A 22,937-nucleotide genomic window follows, 5' to 3' on the forward strand; every position below is an offset into this window, starting at 1 on the left:
AGAAATCTGGCAGATTCTTGGCTCATATTTCTAATATAACAGCTGTAAATTGTGCGGACTTCTATCGTCAGAGACTTAAGATAGTAATAACATTAATTTCCTGATGTTGATGGTTATAGTTTGGTTTATATAGAATTTCTGTGTTAAATACTTAAGTATTTAGGGGTGATAGGGCCTCAGTTTAGCAAGTTAACCTCGAGTGGTTCAGGGAAAAAGGTTACTTAGGTTGTACTTCTGATCTTTCCATAAATTTCTTTTGTCTTTTTTTTTTTTGTTGTTGTTGTTGTTGCTGTTTCTTGGGCCGCTCCCGGGGCATATGGAGGTTCCCAGGCCAGGGGTTGAATCGGAGCTGTAGCCACCGGCCTACGCCAGAGCCACAGCAACGCGGGATCCGAGCCGCATCTGCAACCTACACCACAGCTCACGGCAACACTGGATCGTCAACCCACTGAGCAAGGGCAGGGACCGAACCCGCAAGCTCATGGTTCCTAGTCGGATTCGTTAACCCACTGCGCCACGACGGGAACTCTGTCCATAAATTTCTGATTTAAATAAAAAATAATTTTTTAAATTCTGATATTGAATTAAAAAATCCACTATATTGGCTCAGATCAAACAGGTTATCTGGGAAGGCCTCATACTTATAATCCAGATCCACTAGCTTCTTAAGACTTTTACTATGTCCAGTGTGGTTGGAGCTAACTTCAGTTGTGGTCATTCTAGTCTGGTGAAAAAGGCCCAGCAGGTGTTCTTGTCATGGCTCAGCAGTTAACCTGACTAGCATCCCTGAGGACTTGGGTTCATTGGAGTAAGGATCCGGCCTGCGGTGAGCTGTGGTGTAGGTTGCAGATGTGGCTCGGATCCTGTGTTGCTGTGGCCCTGGGTAGGCTGGGGGCTACAGCTCTGATTGTTAGCCTGGGAACTTCTTTCTATATGCCGCGGGTGTGGTCCTAAAAAAGACAAAAAAACAAAAAAAAAAACAGCGCTATGGCCAAAACAGAGAGGGATTTTGGTCCCGATTCTGTCACTGTTCGTTCCGTCTATTTGATCACCTCTCCGAGCTTTCTATTTCATCTCTGTAAAATGGGAACAATCCCCATCCTGCCTATCTCATCCAGTTATTATAAAGAACAGATGAGGGTAACACCTGAAGGGGTTTGTAAAACATCACCTTTTAGCTAACAACCTCCTCAACCTCCCAGATTTACCCTTTCCAAGTGGGTTACTAGCCTCAGCTGCTCAGCAGCCACCAAAACCGTACCATCACTCCTTGATCCCTCCGCTGGGACGCCTTGAGGAGCTCCGCCCACCCCCCAGACCCCGCCTACCGCCTGTCTCCAAAGGTGGGTCAGGTCGGGGGGCGGACTTCCTCAGGCATCCGGAAATTCCTATCGCTTAGTAACCAACAAAACCAGGGATGAGCCTAGGGATGGCTGCAAACCTTGGCAAGTTTACACTGCAACCGGGACTATGAGGGACCCGCAGCCCCTCAACGGCCCTATCACGTTGCTGCTGGGCTCAGAAGAGCTGTCAGTAAGCAGGCTAGCACGCCTCTCCACCCAGGACGTCTACCAGGTTTTGAGCACCTAAATCTCAGGGCCCATCAGGCATGTCACATAATCCAACCCTGGTAATTGAGGGGTCGAGGCCTCATGCATATTGGAACCCTGCCCTGCTGGTTCCCCACTGGGGAGGCAGGAGAAGGAGCAGCACAGACACAAAGCTTTATCCAAAGGCTTTATTTTGCATAATGACTTTCCAACTAACATTTATATATATGTAAGCCCAAGTCCCTGAGGGGCCTGATAGCCCATCAGGCAAAACAAGAAACAGACCCAAGGCCTGGAGGACATTGACGGCATTAGGAATGGACAGGGTGGGACTTTCTGTTGTGGCTCCGACTAGTATTTAGGAGGATTCAGGTTCATATATGACTAGTAACCATGAGGTTGTGGGTTCAATACCCTGGCCTTGCTCAGTGGGTTAAGGATCCCGCGTTGCTGTGAGCTGTGGTGTAGGTTGCAGATGAGGCTCAGATCCCATGTTGCTGTGGCTGTGGAGTAGGCTGGCAGCTACAGCTCCAATTCCACCACTAGCCTGAGAACTTACATGTGCTAAACATGCAGCCCTAAAAAGCAAAAGCAAAAAAAAAAAAAAAAAAAAGGACAGGGTGCATCATCCTTCAACCTGGGCTCAGTTTCATTGGCAGGACATCTTCAGAGTGAGAAAAGACAAGTATTTTATGATCTAATATCTGGGCTGAGCAAAGCCAGGAGGGAGCTCGGGAGGCACTGAAAGGCTGGACCATGACTCTTCTCTGGCCTGGGCAAAGGGATGGAGTCTGTACCATCGGATGGCTCCTAGTACTGCTCAGACTGTCAGTCCCCGCTCCTTAAACAGCTGCTTTAGAGCCTCTTCCAGCTGTTGGTTTGTCCCCTGAAGCCCCTTCACCACCTGTGCTGCCCACTCAAAGTATTCCTGGACTCGGCGCTCAGACCATCCTGCATTAAGAACGGACAGAAAACTGCTCATGTTGACGTTCAGACAGTAGTGTATTTGCCCACTTCTGGGGGGTTTGGTGCTGGGCTGTGAGATGAGTTCCTAATGGAAGGATCTGTCCTGAAAACCACCCCTTGGCCCAGTTGCTGTGAATCTACTGTGTGAAAGATCAGAGTGCTCCAGTAAGATTGGTCTAGGGAACTAACAAGAACACCCAGACTTTTTTTTTCCCCCAGGGGAACTAACCAACCTGTGCCTTCCCGTTCCCTCAGAGCAGGGGGCTGGGGAGCGTACCCTCTGGGGTGCAGCGATTCAGGTCCCTCAGATTGTACAGCTTGTCTGCCAGCTTCACCAGTTTAGCCCCTGGGCTGCTGTGGGGTGCCTGCTCCACCTGCAACCGCTTTCTCTCCAGCTTGGGCAGAGTCTTGTCATCTGTTACCTCCTCCACCAGGCGCCGCACTTGTGCCCCAAAGTGCAGCTCCACCTCATCCAGGGTGGTGTCTGTGTCCTCCACCGTGTCATGGAGCAGGGCTGCCTGCGGACAGGCTTCCATTCAGTCCTGTGACGCCAGCCCCAGGGCTGAATGGGGCTCCTGAACCCCTCCCCAGCCTCCTAGCAGAGAAGGGGGAAAGTTACCTGTAACACCACAATGTCAGTGATTCCCGCCTCACGGGTCAGGATCCGAGCCACACCTGACGGGGCAAAGCAGGAAGTCAGACAGGAGGGAGTCACCAGGGCGGCACGTTGTGGGGTTTGTAGAGCCAGACAAACGTTGTGGGGAACCTTGGGCAAGTTCTTTACTCTATTTTGCATACAAAGGGAACATCAAGCCTACCGCCCCCGGCTGTTGTGAATTTTAAACACGAACAGTGCCTGGCACAAATCTTGGTACAGACTAGGCGCTCAATGAAGTATACTCCCTCCGCGTTCCCTTCCCGGATCCCACTCCCTAGAAGCTGCTGCTGTTGCTTCTCCAGCGGCGCGCCCACCGATAGGGTGGTTGATGTAAGGGGTCCCTTCGGGGTCCTTCCGCCGCTGTCGCTGGTGCTTGCGAGCCGCGAAGTCAGCAGCCTCCAGCAGCTGGGCCACCTCGGAACCCATCGCGCGGGGGACTTCGGTCCGGGGAACGTGGACCAAGCGTCGACAGCGCCCCCTGGCGCCGCGGAGGCCCGAGGATTGCGGAGTCTGAGCCTGACGGGTTCTTCTGGGGCTGACATCCTGGGCAAGGAGAAGTGGGTGTGGGAGGCATCTCAGCCCCTGCTTAAGGGCGCTCTGCTGAGGGTGCCAGAATAATATAGCCTGGCCTTCTGGGAGCCCAGAGCCTAAGGGAAGGAGGAAAACAGACAAGGTATAAGACTGTGGCCTCAAAGTGTGTCCAGGGCAGGAAGGCAGGGGACAATGAAAATTTGGAGGAAGGCCAATTCACCTAGCCTCCTGGCCAGGGACGGCTTCTCCCAGGACTGGGCCTCTCCCGCCATGAAAAGATAATCTTCAACCTGTCAGGGCTCTGAAAATTCTCAAAGCTCTCTAAAAATTGTTTCCCTGGGAGTTCCTGTTGTGGCTCAGCAGAAACGAATCCGACTAGTATCTGTGAGGATGCGGGTTCAATCCCTGGCCTCGCTCAGTGGGTTAAGGATCCAGTGTTACCGTGAGCTGTGGTGTAGGTGGCAGAAGTGGCTTGGATCCCACGTCACTGTGGCTGTGGCGTAGGCCAGCAGCTGTATCTCTGATTCAACCCCTAGCTTGGAAACTTCCATATGCCGTGGTTGGAGCCCTAAAAAGCCAAAAAAAAAGTTTTCCCTGCAAGGATGGCCTGGTTGCTATGGGCATGGGAACTTCACCTTTGGGCCAGAAGACCTTAGGACCTGACCTTCTGGAAATTGGGGCCTACACTGGGAGAACTCCCTCCCTAACTACTTCAGACTTAGGCTCCCAGGCCTATGTCTAAATAGCAGTGCTATTTCTGCAGGAACTGTCTTCTTTGCTCTCAAGTGCTGGGAACAAAAATTTGCATTTGTTTCTTGTGCCATAAGTGTTCCTATTTCAGTCCCCAGCCACTGGGCCAGGCCCCTGGAGTGTTGCTTCTGCTGTTCTGGGAGCATGGCATTGTCAGGCCTCAGTAGAACAACACAACACTGTTTGCTGGGAGCCTTTGGCCTTCTGGAGAAATCCCATGTCTCAGCAGACAGCATCTATGATGTATGAGGGCCAAGACAGACCTAGGGACATTGGAAGAGCATTCCTTGTGATATGGGCTTGGCTGGTTGCTAAGTATACTCCCTCCAGTCATACTGGAAGCTTTTGTACTTTGGCTGGTAGCTGGGGCAGATGAGGGCTCAGGGGAAAAGTTAGTGAAAGCACTCTCCCTGGGTTTTTCAGCTAGTCTTGGTGGTTGCCACGATGCAGATATTAGGGAGGGAGGCTCCCAATGCTGGAACTAAGGTCTCTGGGGCGTGAAATGGAACAATCAATTCTCAGGGCTCCACTGCCGCCTGAAAATTGAGAGAGAGTGGAGAGAAAACATATATGGTTCTAATTGCTTGTCTGTTTTTCAGGCTAACGGCTCAACTTCTCTCTCATTCTTCATTCTGAGCCTTTTCCCCTTCAGCCTGTCAGCTTGGAGCCACAGTCCCTGCATTTTCCAACAGAAGATAGAAAGTCACTTTCATCTCTCTCTAGAGTTCTGTGACAGAGAAGCTTCAGGTTTGTGTTAATGGTGCTTTGGGGCTTTGATTTTTATTTCCTTTTTGTCTGAAGCCAGGGCTTAGAAATAGAGATGTTGGGGTTTCTAGGACCAGGGCTAAGGTGGAGGTGACCTCTCATGGGCTTCCAGAAGAGGCCAGGCTCTTTGCTGACAGGCCTGTCGACGGGGCTACTGCTGCTCTTCAGCTGGACAACGCTTGCCCAGCCGACCTCTCTCTCAGGTACTGTACTCTCTGCTCACCACCCTGCTGGTTACCCCACTCTTTTAGCAGGGTACGGGCTACTCTGGGCAGCTGGTTGGGAGGGAAGAAGCCTGCCCATCTGATAGTGACTGATCCCTTTCACTCGCCGAAAGAGGTGGAGTGGGGTGTAGGTAGATCATTGCTGCTTGTCTCCAGCCCCCTTGCCCTCTCTTCAGCCTTGGTCCACTACCCCCACTTGTGCCAGACCTCCTGGGATGCTGATGGCCGTCGCTACACGGGTTTCTTCTGTCCCCGGCTCACGGATACCCCAGAGGAAGCCTACTGCTGCCACCTGCTGGCTGCAGGCGGCTCCTGCTGCACCCGGGCTGAATTTGAGGCCTTGTACCAGGTCAATCTGTCCGCCCTTGAACCTCCTCCCATCCTCAGGTGAGAACTCCATCCCCAGATCCACTGGAACACTGATAGGGTGTTCCAGTACCTGGGGGCTTGGTTCCTAGTCTCTGGAGTGGGAGGCTTGTAAGCTTAATGACTAGTGGACAGACAGACCTCAAATATAAATCACATAAATATGTGATTACAAGCAATTCTGTGAAGGAAAAGTTCAGGGAGGTATGAAAGCAGGTAACAGGGAGTTACGAAAGCAGGTAATAGGTGGGGTGAGATGGGGCGGGTGGGGTGGGGTGGGGTGGGACAGGTGTCACTATTGAAAGGATCTTGTGGCCTGTGGATTTCACCCACTACAGTCAGGGGTTTCAATCCTGAACGCTGTCCATGGATGACTTCAGGGTACCTGTGAGCTCCCTGAATTTGATTGACAAATTCTACATTTTTCTGGGTTGAGGGTCCTGAGCTTTCTCCAGAATCTCAGGGCTCTGGAACCCACAGGCTGCAGCAGCGAGAGAACGGCTGGGGACAGCATCCTGATACTCTGCTCTCCCACAGGGGTCCGGGTCCGCTCCTAGCGCTGGGCCTTTACAGTCTGCTGCTCCTGGCCCTGATGACCGCAGACTTTGTACACTTCTGCCGCAGTCGGGGCCGGGGCCAAAGGCGAGACCAGGTCCCGGACCAGGGCCGAGACGCGGGCCCGGGCAGCCAAGAGCGTCCCTCTGTGTCCTCCGCCGCGCGCCCCCTGCAGGTCTCGGCAGGCACAGACTAAGCGCTCCCGGGTTTTCTCTGCGCCTGCGGACGCAGGCCGAGCGCCCCGCCCCCGCCGGAGCATACTCGCCTTGGCCCCGCCCCTTCCCTGCCGCCTGCCGCTGACGCAAGACGGGGGCGGGGCAGCCGGCGGCGGATTCCCAAGCCTAGACCCACCCCGCCCCAGAGACTGCGCGTGCGTGCGCCCGGGACCTCGGCTCCGCGATGACTGTGAGTGGTCCTGGGACCCCCGACCCCCAGTCCGCCGACCCCGGGGTGCATGCCCATCCACCTGCGCCATCACCACTTCTCGCCTACTCTTGACTAATCCCGGGCCTCCTCCTCCCTCAACCTTGGCCCTCCATGGCACTCTCCCCAGACCCCCAGCCTCCTCTCCCCCAGTTCCCCGGCTCACCCTGAGCCCCCCTGCGACGTTTCCACCCCTTTCCACAGGCCAACTCAGTGGAGCAGCTGCGGAAAGATGGCAACGAGCTCTTCAAATGCGGGGACTACGAAGGCGCCTTGACGGCCTATACCCAGGCCCTGGATCTGGGCGCAACGCCCCAGGACCAAGCGGTTCTGCACCGGAACCGGGCCGCCTGCCACCTCAAGCTGGTGAGGGAGCCGTTTGCTCTGCTCTTCCCTTGGCCTGCCTGGGCCCCGGTTTGTCCACCAGGCCAAGGCTTGGGCCCCGACTAGGCATTTACCTTCCCAGGCCACCCACACTTGTTACATGTCTTTTGGGCCTCTAGGAGGTGGGGGATCTGGTGAGTCAAGGGAACAACTCTGTTTTCTACTCGTGCCCCAAAAGGAGATGACCAGCCTCTCCGGCCTGTGTTTTTTCTTTTGCAGGAGGATTATGACAAAGCAGAATCTGAGGCCTCCAAAGGTAGGGGAATGTGGGCCCTTGTGGGGAGCTCTGGGGCTTCTGTGGTGGGCAAAGATTCTGGGACTACTGCACCATCACTTTCTCTAACTCCTTTCATCCCTGCAACATATCTGCCTTCTTTCTTTCCCACTTCCTTGGGCATTTCCTTTTCTGCAGCTACCCTCACCTTTTCTGAGGCTGAAGTTCTGAGCCCCACATCCGTTCCCCCACCTTTCTCTGGCCCTCGAGATCTTTCCCTACTGCTCTTGCCTGGAGACGGTGGCCTCATGGGGGCTGACAGAGCTCCTGTTTGTGCTCAGCCATCGACAAGGACGGAGGGGATGTCAAAGCACTTTATCGGAGGAGCCAAGCCCTGGAGAAGCTGGGCCGTCTTGACCAGGCAGTCCTCGACCTGCAGAGGTGTGTGAGCCTGGAGCCCAAGAACAAAGTTTTCCAGGAGGCCCTGCGGAACATCGCAGGCCAGATTCAGGAGAAGGTATGTGAATAACTGAGAGAATGAGACATTGACCTGTGGTGGGGGGGGCACTGGAAAGTGAATCTGGATCAAAGGTATACACCCAGTTCTCTGGAGAGGGGATGCTGATGGTGAGGGATCTTATAGAATGATGCTCAACCTTGCTGGTGGTTAAGAAGAAGCAAATTAAAATAACAGCAAGGTGCTGGTTTTTTTCAGTGGTCTGTTGGGCAGACAGTTTGTACACCCTGCTAGAAGGAGGGAGACAGACACTTCAATGGTAAGGTTGATGGGGAGGTGGGCTCGTTGATGACTGCTGGAGGGGGTGTAAATTGGTTCAGCTCCTTCGGAGGGTCCTTTAGCATATATCCTAAAATGTTAAATGAAGCAACCTCATAACTCAGGATGTTTACTTCTTGCTGTCTATCCTAGAGAAGCCTTGCCCATGTGCACAAGCAGGTGTGTGTTTGTTTCAGCCTTGCTTGTAGTAATGAAAAATTGGAACTTGCTTAAATGCCTGGCAGTAGAGGAATTGCTACATAAACTGAGTGACCTCCTTACTGCAGACTCCTATGTTGGAGTTACTGAGAATAGGCAGATCAACATGTGTGGATGTGGAAAGCTGATAACATGTGAAATGAAGAAAAAGCAAAATATGCCATAACACAATCGTATGGTAACGTTTATGTTAAAATGCTCCCCTGTCTGTGCACCCAAAATAATATGTTTTTTTTCTGTAGGTACACTTGGGTATGTAAACATAAAGAAAAATATTTTAAAAGACATTCATCAAAATGTTAACAGTGTGACTTCTGGGGAAAGACACGAAATTGAGAGGGCTTTTCCAAAGAGACGTGGCTTCATCTATTCATTTTTTTTTTTTTAAGGAAGAGACATTGTGTGATACATACAATTAAAAGTCAGTTTAGGAGTTCCCGTCGTGGCTCAGTGGTTAACGAATCCGACTAGGAACCATGAGGTTGCAGGTTCGATCCCTGGCCTCGCTCAGTGGGTTAAGGATCTGGTGTTGCCGTGAGCTGTGGTGTAGGTTGTAGATGCGGCTCGGATCCCTTGTTGCTGTGGCTGTGGTGTAGGCTGGCCGCTACAGCTCTGATTAGATCCCTAGCCTGGGAACCTCCATATGCTGCGGATGCGGCCCTAGAAAAGACAAAAAAAAGACCAAAAAAAAGTCACTTTAGGAGAAAAGAATCTAAAGATCTTCATGAACAATAATCAAACTTGAATTAGCCAGATAATTTGGCGTTAAAATGCTTACACAGTGGAAATAAGTAATATGATGGCAAACGCCTTATCAAAAAATTGAGAGCTGGGAAAGCAAATTATTTTTCTCTCAGTGTCATCTCTGTTTGATCAGCAGGGACTGTCTAGAGCCCTGTGTTGAGAAGGATTAGGAAGCTTATTGCCCGGGCCTAGGAGGAGAACATGTTTCCAGGGACGCAAGAGGGAAAATGAGGAGGACACGCATGCTAGGCATGTGCTACTGTCTATGCCCAGGACACTGGGGAGGGAGAGGACCTAGGATAGGCATAGCCATTCAGATCTTTTTTTTTTTTTTTTTTCCGGTCTTTTTCAGGGACGCATCTGTGGCATATGGAGGTTCCCAAGGCTAGGGGGTCTAATCAGAGCTGTAGCTGCTGGCCTATACCACAGTCACAGCAATACCAGATCCAAGCCTCGCCTGCAACATACACCACAACTTGTGGCAACCCTGGAACCTTAACCCACTGAGCGAGGCCAGGGATCAAATCCATATCCTCGTGAATATTAGTCAGATTCGTTTCTGCTGAGCCACTATGGGAACTCCCATTCAGACCATTTTTTTAAAAATTTAATTTAATTTAATTTTATCTTTTGTCTTTTCAGGGCCGCACCCACAGCATATGGAGGTTCCCAGGCTAGGGGTCTAATCGGAGCTGTAGCCACCGGCCTACACCACAGCCACAGCAACGAAGGATCCGAGCTGCGTCTGCAACCTACACCACGGCTCACGGCAATGCCGGATCCTTAACGCACTGAGCAAGGCCAAAGACTGAACCCATAACCTCATGGTTCCTAGTCGGATTTGTTAACCACTGCACCACGACGGGAACTCCTCCCAGATCATTTTTAGAAAACATCCAGGAGTTCCTCTTGTGGTTCAGTGGGTTAAGAACCCAGCTAGGACCCATGAGGATGTGAGTTCAATCCCTGGCCTTGTTCAGTGTGTTAAGGATCCGGCGTTGCTGCAAGCTATAGTGTAGGTCACAGGTATGGCTCTGATCTGGCGTTTCTGTGGCTGTGGTGTAGGCTGGCAGCTGTAGCTCTGATTCAACCCCTAGCCTGGGAACTTCCATATGCCACAGCTGTGACTGTTTAAAAAAAAAAAAAGCAGAAAGAAATTTCTCAGAGTTCCTTAGTGGCCTAGTGGGTTAAAGATCCAGCATTGTCACTGCAGAGGCTTGGGTTACTGCTGTGGTGCAGGTTCAGTCCCCAACCCCGTAACTTCTGTATGCCAGGGGCGCAGCCAAAAAGAAGAGAGGGAGAGACTCCTTGACCTACGAGGCAGTCTTAGCAACTACCTCAGGCTCTGCTGGCTTCCTTTAGGAGGTATAAATGCTGGTTCAGTGCCACAGGTGGTGCACCCAGGCTGCCACAGCATTCATGGCCCCCCAGGTGTGGGTTGCCTCGTGGCTAACAGGACGCCACCCCTTCTGAATGGCACTGCCTTCAGCATCGGCGCTGCCCGCGCTGCCCAAGCGGGAAGTAGCTCAGAGAAGAAAACAGCCGCAGGAAGTTGGGAACAAGCTGCCAGGCAAGTCTCTTCCTGCCCAAGGTAGCTTGGTACAAGCCCTAAGCCCAGACATCCTCGCTGTGCCTCCTCCAGGGTGAGGAGCCCAAGAGAACTAAGAGGGAGTGTGTTGTCTCCGGCCAAGAGAGGTGATTCCTCCCATGCTTTTGCTGCTTTGTTCCAGGTACGGTACATGTCCTCAACGGATGCCAAAGTGGAACAGATGTTTCAGATACTGCTGGACCCGCAAGAAAAAGGCACTGAGAAAAAGCAGAAGGTATAGGACCGAGCGGGCGGGCTGAAGTCTCTACTGCTGCCCAACCCCCGTGTGTTGCTGTCGGCCCTGGGAGCCCCTGCTGGTCTGCTACGCATGGCTCCTTAGGTGCAGCGGCTGGGCCCACAGCACCTGGGTGGGAGTTCTGAGAGCTGGAGCCTGAGTGTGAGCCAAGGAGAGAGAACCAGTAACCACCCCGCCACCCAAGCACCTTGTCAGCCAGGCCCTGTGCCAAGACCTGGGTGTACAGAGGTGATGGGCTGTCTCTGCCCATCAGGCTTTGCCAGGGACTCGGGACTCCACAACCTCTAAGCATCAACCCTAGGAGCAAGCTCTTTTCTGTTTACAGAGGAGGAAGCTGAAGTTCTGAGTGGATAAGTTCATGGCCAAGGTCACTCAGCGGCTCAGTGGAAGCAATGAGGTCCGGAGCTCAGGGCGGGCTCCTGGCCCTGTCCCCTGCTGTGTGCATGTTCATGTCATGATGCGCTTCCTTTGACGCAGGCTTCTCAGAACCTGGTGGTGCTGGCCCGGGAGGACGCTGGAGCTGAGAAGATCTTCCGGAGCAATGGGGTTCAGCTCTTACAGCGCCTGCTGGACACAGGAGAGCCCGACCTGATGCTGGCAGCTCTGCGCACCCTAGTCGGCATCTGCTCTGAGCACCAGTCACGGGTGGGTGGGGCGGAGGGTCTAGTTACTGCCTCAGTCAGTCTGTCTGTCCGTCATCCACCCTCCCACCTCTCATCTTATAAGGTGAAGCGTAAGGAGATAGGTAACAAGAAAGGCGCAATTAAAATGACACTAGAAAGACGAACATGATCTGGGACAGAGTGGGGCCAGGAAAGAGCAAAAACCGCCCACTGACACCCTGAGCACTTGTGTTGGGTGGGCTCCCAAGTGTGGGCCTCAGCTGTCCTGCAGCCAATCAGAGATACTGCTGGTCACTGGCCCCCTCATTGACCGTGTGGTTAAAGCAAGCTGGCTGCAAAGAACAAGGCACCTGTCCATCGTTTACCATCAAGGGGGCATTCCCCTTGGACAGGGGTCCTCGTGGTGTGTGATGCAGTCATGTCACCCACAGCGTCTTTACCATCGAGACCACTGACCAGATACGTAGGGTGGGACCCTGAGACGGTCTCGGCGTGGACTCTGGGTGTCCTGCACAGGCAGTTCAGTAGGGACCGCCCTGCCCTGGGCCAGTGTCACAAAGTCCATGCTCTGGCTCTTGCCTGAGCTGGCTGGACCCCGGGAAGAGAGAGCTTGACCCTTGGTTGCTTTCAGAGGAGCCCACAGTTCCTAGATGAGAGGTGGAACTGGGAAACAATCTATGAAAGCTCTTCAGGCCAAGCTTGGGCTTGATTTCTGGGTCCCCCAGCACTAAGAATGAGAAAACCATGTGAATTCTGACTCCCTCCTACAGCCTTCCTGCCCATCCCAGTATGAACAGGGATGGAGCTAAGTAGACCTTCCGGGTTTTTCCAGCTTAGAAATGGGTGGAAAGGCTTCATGGGTTTGTTCCATGTATGTCTGCATCCCCAGGGTGTGGACAAAGCCTCAGGGTTGGTATCAGGGAGGAACTAGTTTTCCCTGGGCCTGGTAGTCATATGGCTTTGTCCAGGCTTAGGTTTTTCCTTGCTGGGGACAGGTGAACCAGAGCAGCTGCTCTTGGGGCCACACTAGTCTTTGTCTTCTTTGATTGGACCTGAGGAGACAGAGAGTGGAGGATTCCCCGGAGTGTTTTCTTTTTTTTTTTTTTTTTTTTGCTTTTTAGGGCCACACCTGGGGCACATGGAGGTTCCCAGGCTAGGGGTCAAATTGAAACTACAGCTGCTGGCCTACATCACAGCCATAGAAACATGGGATCTGAGCCATGTCTAAGACCTACACCACAGCTTACGGCAATGCCAGATTCTCAACCCACTGAGTGAGGCCATGGATTGAACCTGCAACCTCATGGTTCCTAGTCAGATTTGTTTCTGCTGCACTACAATGGGAACTCCTGGAGTGTTTTCTTTAGGAAGCCCTGCCAGCAAGATAAGCCTGGCATTGCCCTGGCCACACCCTCAGGCAGGCCTACTTCGCTCACCCGGGGAGATGCTCCTTCCACCCCGTCTTCTCCCCGCTGGCCACCCTCTCCGACCTGTGGTTGGGGATCTCTACAGCTGCCCTTCACCAACTGGAGGCTCTGTCTACCTCTCTCCCACCCAGACCGTGGCAACCCTGAGTGTGCTGGGAACTCGGCGGGTGGTCTCCATCCTGGGCGTGGAAAACCAGGCCGTGTCCCTAGCTGCCTGCCACCTGCTTCAGGTTATGTTTGATGCCCTCAAGGAAGGTGTCAAGAAAGGCTTCCGTGGCAAAGAAGGCGCCATCATCGTGGGTGAGTGGAAGCAGGTCTGTGTCCTCTGGGTGTTGCAATCGTGGAGGGGAAGGGGCCAAGCCGGCCAGGCCAGCTGCAGCTGCAGGTTGTTCAGGAATATGGCTTGGTGGCAGTATTTTACTCAAAGTTCCAAGTAGCCGCAGTACCCGTGGGCAAGGCTGGAGCCCACGGAGTCCAGGATGCAGGTTCCACACCCCCCCCCACCACTGGGCAGTTTCAGGGTCAAAAATCAGCCGGGCCCCTGCGGAGACCAGTAATGTCTTTGTGTTGCCAGATCCGGCCCGGGAGCTGAAAGTCCTCATCAGTAACCTCTTGGAGCTACTAACTGAGGTTGGGGTCTCCGGCCAAGGCCGTGACAATGCCCTGACCCTCTTGATTAAAGTGGTGCCCCGGAAGTCTCCTAAGGACCCCAACAACAGCCTCACACTCTGGGTCATTGATCAAGGTAAGTGATAAAGAGACCAAGTTGCCTGTGTTGCATCTTGCTCAGGTGGCTGGGCCTGCCTATCCCCAGGAGTGATTGCATTCAGCATGTGGCTCCACCAAAGTGCATGTGTGGCCTGTGCCACATTGGCCCCAGGGAATATTGGGCCATGCAGCTGCGTGTGTGTGCACGTGCACGCGCAAAGAGCAGGCCTGCCAGCAGGTTAACAAGGCCGGGTCAGCTTTCTGTACGGGTAGTGTTTTTCAGTGAGTGTGTATTACTTCTGTATGCAAGAAAATATTCTCAAGGTTTAATAAATAAATCCGTACTTCTCATTTCTCTTAAAAGATAAGTAAGGAAAGCTTGGCAAAAGTGCCAGCATGCGCACATCTGTTGGTTACTCATCTTTTCTTGTCATCCCAGTTATCCTGAGGCATGGGTGTTACTTTACCCTTCAGGTTTTTTTTTTTGGTCTCTTTAGGGTCACACCTGTGGCATATGGAAGTTCCTAGGCTAGGGGTCTAATCGGAGTTGCAGCTGCCAGTCTACACCACAGCCTCAGCAACAACGTTGGATCCAAGCCGAGTCTGCAACCTGCAACCTACACCACAGCTCACAACAATGCCAGATCCTTAACCCACTGAGTGAGGCCAGGGATCGAACTCAGGTCCTCATGGTTACTAGCCAGATTGGTTTCCCTTGTGCCACAATGGGAACTCCTCCCCTTCAGTTTTATTTTATTTTATTTTATTGCTTTTTAGGGCTATACCTGAGGCATATGGAAGTTCCCAGGCTAGGGGTCAAATTGGAGCTACAGCTGCCAGCCTACACCACAGCAACTCAGGATCAGAGCTGTGTCTGTGACCTACGCCACAGCTCGTGGCAGTGCCAGATTCCCAACCCACTGAGCGAGGCCAGGGATCGAACTCTCATCCTCATGGATACTAGTCAGATTTGTTTCTGCTGCGCCACACTGGGAACTCCCCCCTTCAGTTTTATATTAAGGAACCACAAAGCCCTAGAGCATTTGGCCCCATGGGTAGGGCTGGACCGCAGACCTTACTTCTGAGGTCTTTCCCTGACCCCATGTTTGCTCCTTCCCGCTGCTCTTGGCAGCCAATCAGATTCTCTGAACCTGACTGCACTCTGTGACCTTAATTAAGAGAGATCCAGCCTTTCTGTGCATCTCCCAGGAAATCTCTTCGCTTTGCCCATGGGGGTTGGACCTCATGTTCTGCTGTCTAAATGGGGTATCTTTTCAGGTCTGAAAAAGATTCTGGAGGTGGGGGGCTCTGTGCAGGACCCCCCTGGGGAGCTCACGGTGACGGCAAACAGCCGCATGAGCGCCTCCATTCTCCTCAGCAAGCTCTTCGATGACCTGAGGTGTGATGCCGAGAGGGAGAATTTCCATCGACTCTGTGAAAACTACATCAAGTAAGGGAGTTGGCCCGCCTCCTGTGGTCAGGGTTCCAGTGAGAGCTCTGACTCCTTGGGGGAAGGACTGCAGTGGAAGGTTTCCCCCCAGGAGGGCAGCCCTTGGGGAGGGCTAGCGGGGGCCAGCATGGTCGCAAGGCCCACTTCTTATTCCAGAGTGACCCCCCTGCCCCCAACTAAGGACGTTCCATTTTACGTCAGTTCTCCAGTGCAACAAATGTCCTCAGGCACATGCTGTTCACCTGGCACTTATTGTGTGTCACTTTTGACACGTCATGCCCCGTGACAGTCCTTACCCTGTGGGGTGCCTCACAGCTAGGAGAGGGTTGATGGAGAATGAGAAATGACAGCAGCAGCTAAGATCAGATCTCAGTGCAGGGAAGGAGACAGACAAGGGTGGTGTGAGTGAGAGTGACCTCGATCAGGTGGCATGTCATCAGGGGAGGGTCGAATAAAAGCCTGGGTGAAGATCAGGGACTGCTGTCTGGGGGGTGTCCTCCCGTTGGCAGCTTTTCTTGCTGTTACTGCCCAAGGAGTACAGATGCCTGGCCAGTGAGAAGGAGGAAAAGAGTGTCCCTTTTTGCTGGCCTTGGTGTGACAGCTGCCACCCTGTGCCCCTCAGGAGCTGGTTTGAGGGCCAAGGGCTGGCCGGGAAGCTGCGGGCCATCCAGACGGTGTCCTGCCTCCTGCAGGGCCCATGTGACGCCGGCAACCGGGCCCTGGAGCTGAATGGTGTCATGGAGAGTGTGATCGCTCTGTGTGCCTCGGAGCAGGAGGAAGAGCAGCTGGTGGCCGTGGAGGCCCTGATCCACGCGGCCGGCAAGGCCAAGCGGGCTTCGTTCATCACGGCCAACGGCGTCTCGCTGCTGAAGGACCTATACAAGCGCAGCGAGAAGGACCGCATCCGCATCCGGGCACTGGTGGTGAGAGGGGCAGGCCTGGGCTGGGCAAGCTGGCACCGGGCTGGCTGGTGTCTCAGGGTGCAGCCCCAGCACATGCTAGATGAAAATAGGGGGCATGTGGCCCGGTCAAGGCCAGAGGCAGGGGTCTTGGCTCCTCCCACAGGGCTCGTGGTCGGGTCAGGGAAACGAGCCATGTACAGAGAGGACAACCTAGAATGCAGGGCGGCATGTGCTGCCCCCTGTGGGCGCCAGGAGCAGCTCCTGGAGATTGTGGAGGAGTTTGGAGGATGCGCTGTGCCAGGCAGGTCAGAGGGCTGGGTGGAGACACTGGGCTGGCAGGTGGCCTCAGGCGCTGGTGATTCGGGGACCGCCTGGCCTCCATGAGTCTACTTCAGCCCTGCACCTTGAGGAGGCTGGTCCTCCACTTTGGGGCACTTAGTCCTGGGTTTGTCCATGCCATGAGGATCTTGGTCTTGGCGGAGGCATTGTCTTCTCTATGCACCTCATCCTCGCTCCACCTGCAAAGAGCTTTCTTGTTTTTCATGGAAAGGAGCAGAGCAGATTCTGGTATGGACAGGAGGGGTTGGGGCCCAGGCCAGCACGTTGTTCCGTATGTCAGTCTCTCCCAGATGCTGTGTCCCCTGGCCACACTGGTAGCCGACTTTGCTGCCCAGTGCTCCTGGTGGTAGCCTGTGGGGGTGTGCATGGCCTCCAGAGAGCCTGGCAGAGTGCCGGGGGCAGAGGGGAGCCCACATTAGCAGTGGGCGAGCCCCGACCTGCCCCCATCCCTAAGCCAACGGCTGGTTCTTGCTCCTTCCTCCAGGGACTCTGCAAGCTCGGTTCGGCCGGAGGGACCGACTTTAGCATGAAACAGTTTGCAGAAGGCTCCACTCTCAAACTGGCCAAACAGTGTCGAAAGTGAGTCATTTAGCATTGTCGCGGCTCCCCAGTGGTTGGCTCGACCTCAACACAGGAGGGTCTCCCCAGGCAGACCCTCTTGTGCTGCCACATGAACTACTTCCAAATGTGGCGGGGATGACCCAGCCCCTGGCTTTCCACTTGGTCCTGGTGTGGCCCACCCCACCCCGTACGCTGATTCTGACTGTCACATCACTACCCCGCGTGCCCCCAGGTGGCTGTGCAATGACCAGATGGACGCAGGCACTCGGCGCTGGGCAGTGGAGGGCCTGGCCTACCTCACCTTTGATGCCGATGTGAAGGAAGAGTTTGTGGAGGATGAGGCCGCCCTGAAGGCTCTGTTCCAGCTCAGCAAGGTGGCTCTAGGGTTCCTACAGTCTGCGGATGCTGTCTGGGATTAGAGCTTATGGGGCTTTCTCGGCAGGTCGTGGCCGGTGGCTCTTATGACCCCAGAGAGGGAGGAGGGCTGGTGGCCTGAGTGGCTGCTATGTGTGGCGTGGGCCTGCTGACTTGCGCCAGCGGTGTCAGAAAGGGTGATCTCTTAGGAGGAGTTGGGGGCGGGGTCAAGTGTGTGAGCTCCCAAAGTTTGCCCCCCCCTCCCCCCACCGAGGCTGGGGAGTTTTCTAGATTCATCTTGGTGCCCAGGGGGTCCAGCCGAGGGTAGAATCAGGAACCTGAGCGGCACTTATCCCGGTGCTGCTCTGTCCCCCGGGATGGCCGACGACAGATGGCCCCTCTCTTCCCCACAGTCGGAGGAGAGGTCGGTGCTCTTTGCAGTGGCCTCGGCGCTGGTGAACTGCACCAACAGCTATGACTACGAGGAACCCGACCCCAAGATGGTGGAGCTGGCCAAGTATGCCAAGCAGCACGTGCCTGAGCAGCACCCCAAGGTGAGGGGGCCGCTAGGAGGGGCTTCTGGGCCTTGTTGTCATTGGGGCCAGTTGACTCAAGGTGTCCACAGCAGATGGCCTTGTCTTTAAAGGTTTCTTTCTTTCTTTTATTTTTTTAAGGGCCGCACCCACAACATATGGAGGTTCCCAGGTTAGGGGTCAAATCAGAGCTGCAGCTGCCAGCCTACACCACAGCCACAGCCATGCGGGATCCTTAACCCACTGAGTGGGGCCAGGGATTGAACCCACAACCTCATGGATACAAGTCGGGTTCATTACCGCTGAGCCACAACGGGAACTCCCTAAGTGGGTTTCTTTTCCCTTTGTTTTCACTTTCATCACTTGGTGCCATGAGGAGGGTCCCCCTTTCCCTACCTAATCAGCCAAGGCCCCTCTGCTAAGCTGCCTCCTTCCCCAGGACAAACCGAGTTTCACGCGGGCCCGGGTGAAGAAGCTGCTGGCGGCCGGCGTGGTGTCAGCCATGACCTGCATGGTGAAGACCGAGAGCCCCGTGCTGACCAGTTCCTGCAGGGAGCTGCTCTCCAGGTGAGCCCGCCCAGGCCCTGCCAGACCTACCCCAGCCTGTCCGCCTGCAGGCTGCCGACGGAACCCCAGAGGGAGCGGGTCCTGGTGCGGTGGGTCCCTGGAGCAGGGGAGCCACCCGCTCAGCAGCCTTGCTTTGCGGAGCCCGGGAGGGGAGGGTCTGCCTGCCAGACACCCGGCTCGGCCCGCCCAGCACCGCCTTCTCCCCGCAGGGTTTTCCTGGCTCTGGTGGAAGAGGTGGAGGACCGTGGCACTGTGGTTGCTCAGGGAGGGGGCAAGGTAAGCTGGCCATGGTCTATAAAACGTGACTCAGTGGCTGCTACACCACAGATCAGTGTCAGCCGTGGGACAGAGAAATATTGTTAGTGACCAGCAGGAATGTCTTCCTGCTAATGAATGATGCTAAAAGGGGTATGGGGGTCTCAGAGTCCCGGTACTTTGTGCATATCAGGGTCGTGAGCTCTCCTCTTTTCCTTTGTGTCATTGACCTTCATGGCCCAGTGCCCAGCACAGTCCATAGAAATCATGGCCTGGTGTCCAGCCCTTAATAGGAATTTCGGGAAGTGTTTGGGTAGCTTACTGGGAAGCCTCAGAGAGGTGAGGGGCTCTGAGTGGGATTATCGTCAAGCCTGGGGAGGGAGTGGGGGTAAAAGGTGAGGGTGGCACAGCCAGGGACTCAGAGCCTCATGGCTTGGGCCTTATGTTCCTGGCCATATCGGGGAACTGCCAGGCTTGTCCCTATAGGCTCTGATCCCGCTGGCCCTGGAAGGCACTGACGTGGGGCAGACAAAGGCCGCCCAGGCTCTCGCCAAGCTTACCATCACCTCCAACCCAGAGATGACCTTTCCTGGCGAGCGGGTGCGTGTCTTCCTGCCCCAGCCCTGGCCAGTCCTCCTCCCCTTCACTGGCTCTGATGGCTTTTGATGGGGGCTGTGGCTCGTCCTTGGCAAAGGGCTTTGCTGAGCCTCAGGGTGGGGAGGGTAGCCTCCTTGTCGGGATGGACTCCCATCTGGGGGGCTGCTGGAGTCGGGGGGGCTGGGGCGTGTGCCCTGACAGGTGGGTGCGTGTTGCAGATCTACGAAGTGGTCCGGCCCCTCGTCTCCCTGTTGCACCTCAACTGCTCTGGGCTGCAGAACTTCGAGGCGCTCATGGCTCTAACGAACCTGGCAGGGATCAGCGAGAGGCTTCGGTAAAGTCCCTCGGGATATGGGGCCTGAGCAGGGCATCAAAGTTCAGACTATCCCTGAGAAAGCACTTTACAGTTTGGAAAGCAGTCCTCAGTCACTCCCTTATTTGTCTCCTCTGCATCACAGCCGAAGAGACAGGCCAAGAGATGTGACTTGTGCCATGTTCCGTGAGAGGGCAAGGAACTGGGTGATAACAGTGCAGGCCCTGTAGTCAGATTGCCTGGGTTCAAATCCTGGCTCCGCTGGTTACTAGTGTGCAACCTCACAAGTTCCTGAACCCCTCCGTGCCTCAGTTTTCCCCTCTGCGAATTGGGTTGGTTCTAGTTCCTACCTCATGGAGTAGTGGTGAAGAGAATTAAGTGAGAAAATAATGTGAAATTACTTACTACACAGGTGCCTGGTTCTGAGCAGGGTGCCCGATCCCCACGTATTAGTTGTCACTGCTAATTATGACCTTAGGCACGTTACTCAGTGTTTAGCCTCAGTCTCTTCTGCACAATAGTAATGGTGACCACACCTGCACCTTCACCATAGGGCTGTGGAGAGGAGTGAGATAGCCTGAGTGCTGGGATACAGTGAGTGCTCAAAGGTTAGGTGTTCACATCCCCATCACCACCACCTGGGTCTCCTAGCTCCTAGTTTAGAGCATTTTCCAAGGTCCTGTGCTGTCTTCAGGGTCAGGCTAGAAGTCTAGAAACCATTGGAGTTCTCCTTGTCACAATGGTTAATGACCCTGACTAATATCCATGAGGACTCGGGTTCGATCCCTGGCCTCCCTCAGTGTGTTAAGGATCCGGCGTTGCCGTGAGCTGTGGCGTAGGACGCAGACATGGCTTGGATCTGACGTTGCTGTGGCTGTGGTGTAGGCCGGTGGCTACAGCTCCAATTTGACCCCTAGCCTGGGAACCTCCACATGCCATGGGTGCCGCCCTAAAAACACCAAAGAAAGAAGTCTGGAAACCCTTGCATCTCATACTTGGGGTGGGGGGTGGGATCCTTTGCATATTCCCCTAGGAAATCCTTGGCCCAAGACTGGATTGTATGTAGACATGGGGGTGGACGTGGTAGATGCCAAGGCTCTGATGCTGCTGACCCTTCCACCCTTGGCCCCACAGGCAGAAGATCCTGAAGGAGAAAGCCGTGCCCATGATCGAGGGCTACATGTTTGAGGAGCATGAGATGATCCGCCGGGCAGCCACGGAGTGCATGTGTAACTTGGCTATGAGCAAGGAGGTGAGGGTTGGTCCAGGCGGTCATGGCAGGCGGGTCTCATGCAGAAGTACCTGTCCCTGGCTGGGCTTTGTCCCAGCTGACCTGGTCCCCTCCCCTCCTCTGGCCAAAGGTGCAGGACCTCTTTGAAGCCACAGGCAATGACCGGCTGAAGCTGCTGGTTCTCTACAGTGGGGAGGATGACGAGCTGCTACGGCGGGCGGCTGCTGGGGGCCTGGCTATGCTCACCTCCATGCGGCCCTCACTCTGCAGCCGCATCCCCCAAGTGGTCAGTGCCTCTTCCTGGGATGCGGAGTGGGGGGAAGGGGGGCCAGGAACCTCCAGCCTGGTGGTGGTTGGTGGAGGGCAGTCCCAGGGCATGTGAGTGTGTTCCCTGCCAGGGTTCCCTGCTGCTCATTGGTCACACTGCCCTGTTTCCTGCAGACGACACACTGGCTGGAGATCCTACAGGCCCTGCTTCTGAGCCCCAACCAGGAGCTGCAGCACCGGGGCGCCGTGGTGGTGTTGAACATGGTGGAGGCCTCGCGAGAGATGGCCAGCACCCTGATGGAGAGCGAGGTGCTGGAGATCCTGTCAGTGTTGGCTAAGGGCAAGGAGGGCCCCGTGGCCAGGGCTGCCGCAGCTTCCCTAGGGAAAGCAGTGGAATATGGGCTTATCAAACCGAGCCAGGACGGAGAGTGAGAACCTGCCGTACGCACACGCTATCTGTTGCAGCCCAGGAAGCAAGGACAGATGTGGCTTTGGCTCATGGGGGCTGGGATGTGGAACCTCTGGTCTTTTCTCCCCAGCCGCCCTCTGCTGTCCTCTGTTCTGTGTCAGGGACCACGTTCACAGCCCTGCCCTGCCAGCACTGCCTCCAGCCTCACACAGCGGGGCCCTTTTCCTGTGCTACTGTAGACAGCTGGGCATGGGGAAGGTGCTAACTCAGCCCACAGGTTCCCAGCCTTGGGAAAGACACAGCAAGCAGCCTCACCAGCCGTGAGCACACCCGAGCCTGCTAACAGGACCATTCCGATTCTTGAATAAAAGTGTGTGGAACTCAAGTGTGTGTCCTGTTGCTGGGCAGGGAGGGCTGGCTGTGGGCCAGAGTCTGGAGCAGGAGCTAGACATGGTTGAATGTGCAGCGTAGCCACCTCTTTGAAAGGAACCTATTCAGAGTTCCCATTATGGCTCAGCCCATAAGAACCCAACTAGCACCCATGAGGATATGGGTTCGACCCCTGGCCTCGCTCAGTGGGTTAAGGATCGGGCATTATCGAAAAGGGCAGTGGAGGTCGAAGATGTAGCTCAGATCTGCAGTTGCTGTGGCTCTGGCTCAGGCCAGCAACTGCAGCTCCGATTCGACCCCTAGCCCGGCAACTTCCATATGCTGCAAGTGCAGCCCTAAAAAGACAAAAAAAAAAAAAAAAAAGAAAGGAACACAATAGATTCCCCACCCACTCTGGTAAATTGCTTCTTAATCCTGTTAGAGGGTCAAAGGGTAAACCTAGGAAGCGGAACAATAAATTCTATAGTCATGTGGAAATAAATGCGTTTAGGCCCTTCAGTACTTCTTTTTCTTTTTTTTTTTTTTTTTGGTATTAAGGGCTGGCTGCATGTATAGCATATGGAAGTTCCCAGGCTAGGAGTCAAAGTGGAGCTGCAGCCACTGGCCTATGCCGCAGCCACAGCAATACAGGATCCAAGCTGCATCTGCAACCTACACCACAGCTCATGGCAAAGTGGGATCCTTTAAGCAACTGAGCAAGGCCAGGGATGGAATTTGCAACCTCATGGTTACTAGTTGGGTTTATTACTGCTCAGCCAAGAGAGGAACTCCTAAACCCTTCAGTATTTCTGCTTTTGTATTCAGTTCTCAGGGGCCTCCACTCAGGCAGTGCTTGGGACCTGAGGCTAGGAAAATCCTGAAGGAAGCTCCAGTAGCCAAACCAGGTGGAAGAAAATTCTGGGCCGCAAATGTCTCTTCTCCTTGCTAGGGTGGGAGGGTCTCCCCAGAGTCTGCTTCCGCTCTGCGCGGTAAGCCCAGCTTGAAAGCTCGTTGGCTCAACAAAGATAAGTGACATATCCTGAGCCAATGGAAGGTGAAACGTA

The 22,937-nt window shown here is 54.5% G+C and overlaps 3 protein-coding genes across 4 annotated transcripts; 2 read left to right on the forward strand and 1 right to left on the reverse strand.

The window, feature by feature from the left end:
* Positions 1 to 1,724: 1,724 nt before the first annotated feature.
* Positions 1,725 to 3,639, reverse strand: HDDC3 (HD domain containing 3). The gene is made up of 4 exons (XM_047796982.1): positions 3,489 to 3,639; positions 3,136 to 3,191; positions 2,794 to 3,034; positions 1,725 to 2,501 (listed from the first exon to the last, which is right to left on the reverse strand). Exons 1-4 carry the CDS (start codon positions 3,598 to 3,600, stop codon positions 2,371 to 2,373), a joined length of 540 nt encoding a protein of 179 aa, XP_047652938.1. The 5' UTR covers positions 3,601 to 3,639; the 3' UTR covers positions 1,725 to 2,370.
* Positions 3,640 to 5,288: 1,649 nt separating this feature from the next.
* LOC125135407 (protein shisa-like-1a) lies at positions 5,289 to 6,564 on the forward strand. Its single transcript, XM_047795534.1, has 3 exons — positions 5,289 to 5,423; positions 5,621 to 5,831; positions 6,348 to 6,564. The coding sequence occupies exons 1-3, from the start codon at positions 5,321 to 5,323 to the stop codon at positions 6,559 to 6,561; spliced, it is 528 nt and encodes a 175-aa protein (XP_047651490.1). The 5' UTR covers positions 5,289 to 5,320; the 3' UTR covers positions 6,562 to 6,564.
* A 101-nt stretch (positions 6,565 to 6,665) lies between these two features.
* On the forward strand, positions 6,666 to 21,889 carry UNC45A (unc-45 myosin chaperone A). Of its 2 annotated transcripts, XM_047795532.1 has the most exons (20): positions 6,667 to 6,770; positions 6,993 to 7,154; positions 7,392 to 7,428; positions 7,728 to 7,903; positions 10,855 to 10,947; positions 11,446 to 11,613; positions 13,150 to 13,318; positions 13,593 to 13,763; positions 15,005 to 15,176; positions 15,799 to 16,099; positions 16,902 to 16,996; positions 17,211 to 17,352; positions 17,746 to 17,886; positions 18,305 to 18,432; positions 18,642 to 18,708; positions 19,174 to 19,287; positions 19,503 to 19,618; positions 20,732 to 20,849; positions 20,959 to 21,114; positions 21,270 to 21,889. In XM_047795532.1, the coding sequence occupies exons 1-20, from the start codon at positions 6,765 to 6,767 to the stop codon at positions 21,525 to 21,527; spliced, it is 2,790 nt and encodes a 929-aa protein (XP_047651488.1). In that variant the 5' UTR covers positions 6,667 to 6,764; the 3' UTR covers positions 21,528 to 21,889. The 2 variants fall into 2 exon arrangements, with proteins under 2 accessions (XP_047651489.1, XP_047651488.1); XM_047795533.1 differs by lacking the exon at positions 19,174 to 19,287 and having other exon boundaries at positions 6,666 to 6,770.
* The last annotated feature ends 1,048 nt before the right edge of the window (positions 21,890 to 22,937 follow it).

The sequence above is a fragment of the Phacochoerus africanus genome, chromosome 9 (genome assembly GCF_016906955.1).
Source record: "Phacochoerus africanus isolate WHEZ1 chromosome 9, ROS_Pafr_v1, whole genome shotgun sequence".
NCBI lineage: Eukaryota > Metazoa > Chordata > Mammalia > Artiodactyla > Suidae > Phacochoerus > Phacochoerus africanus.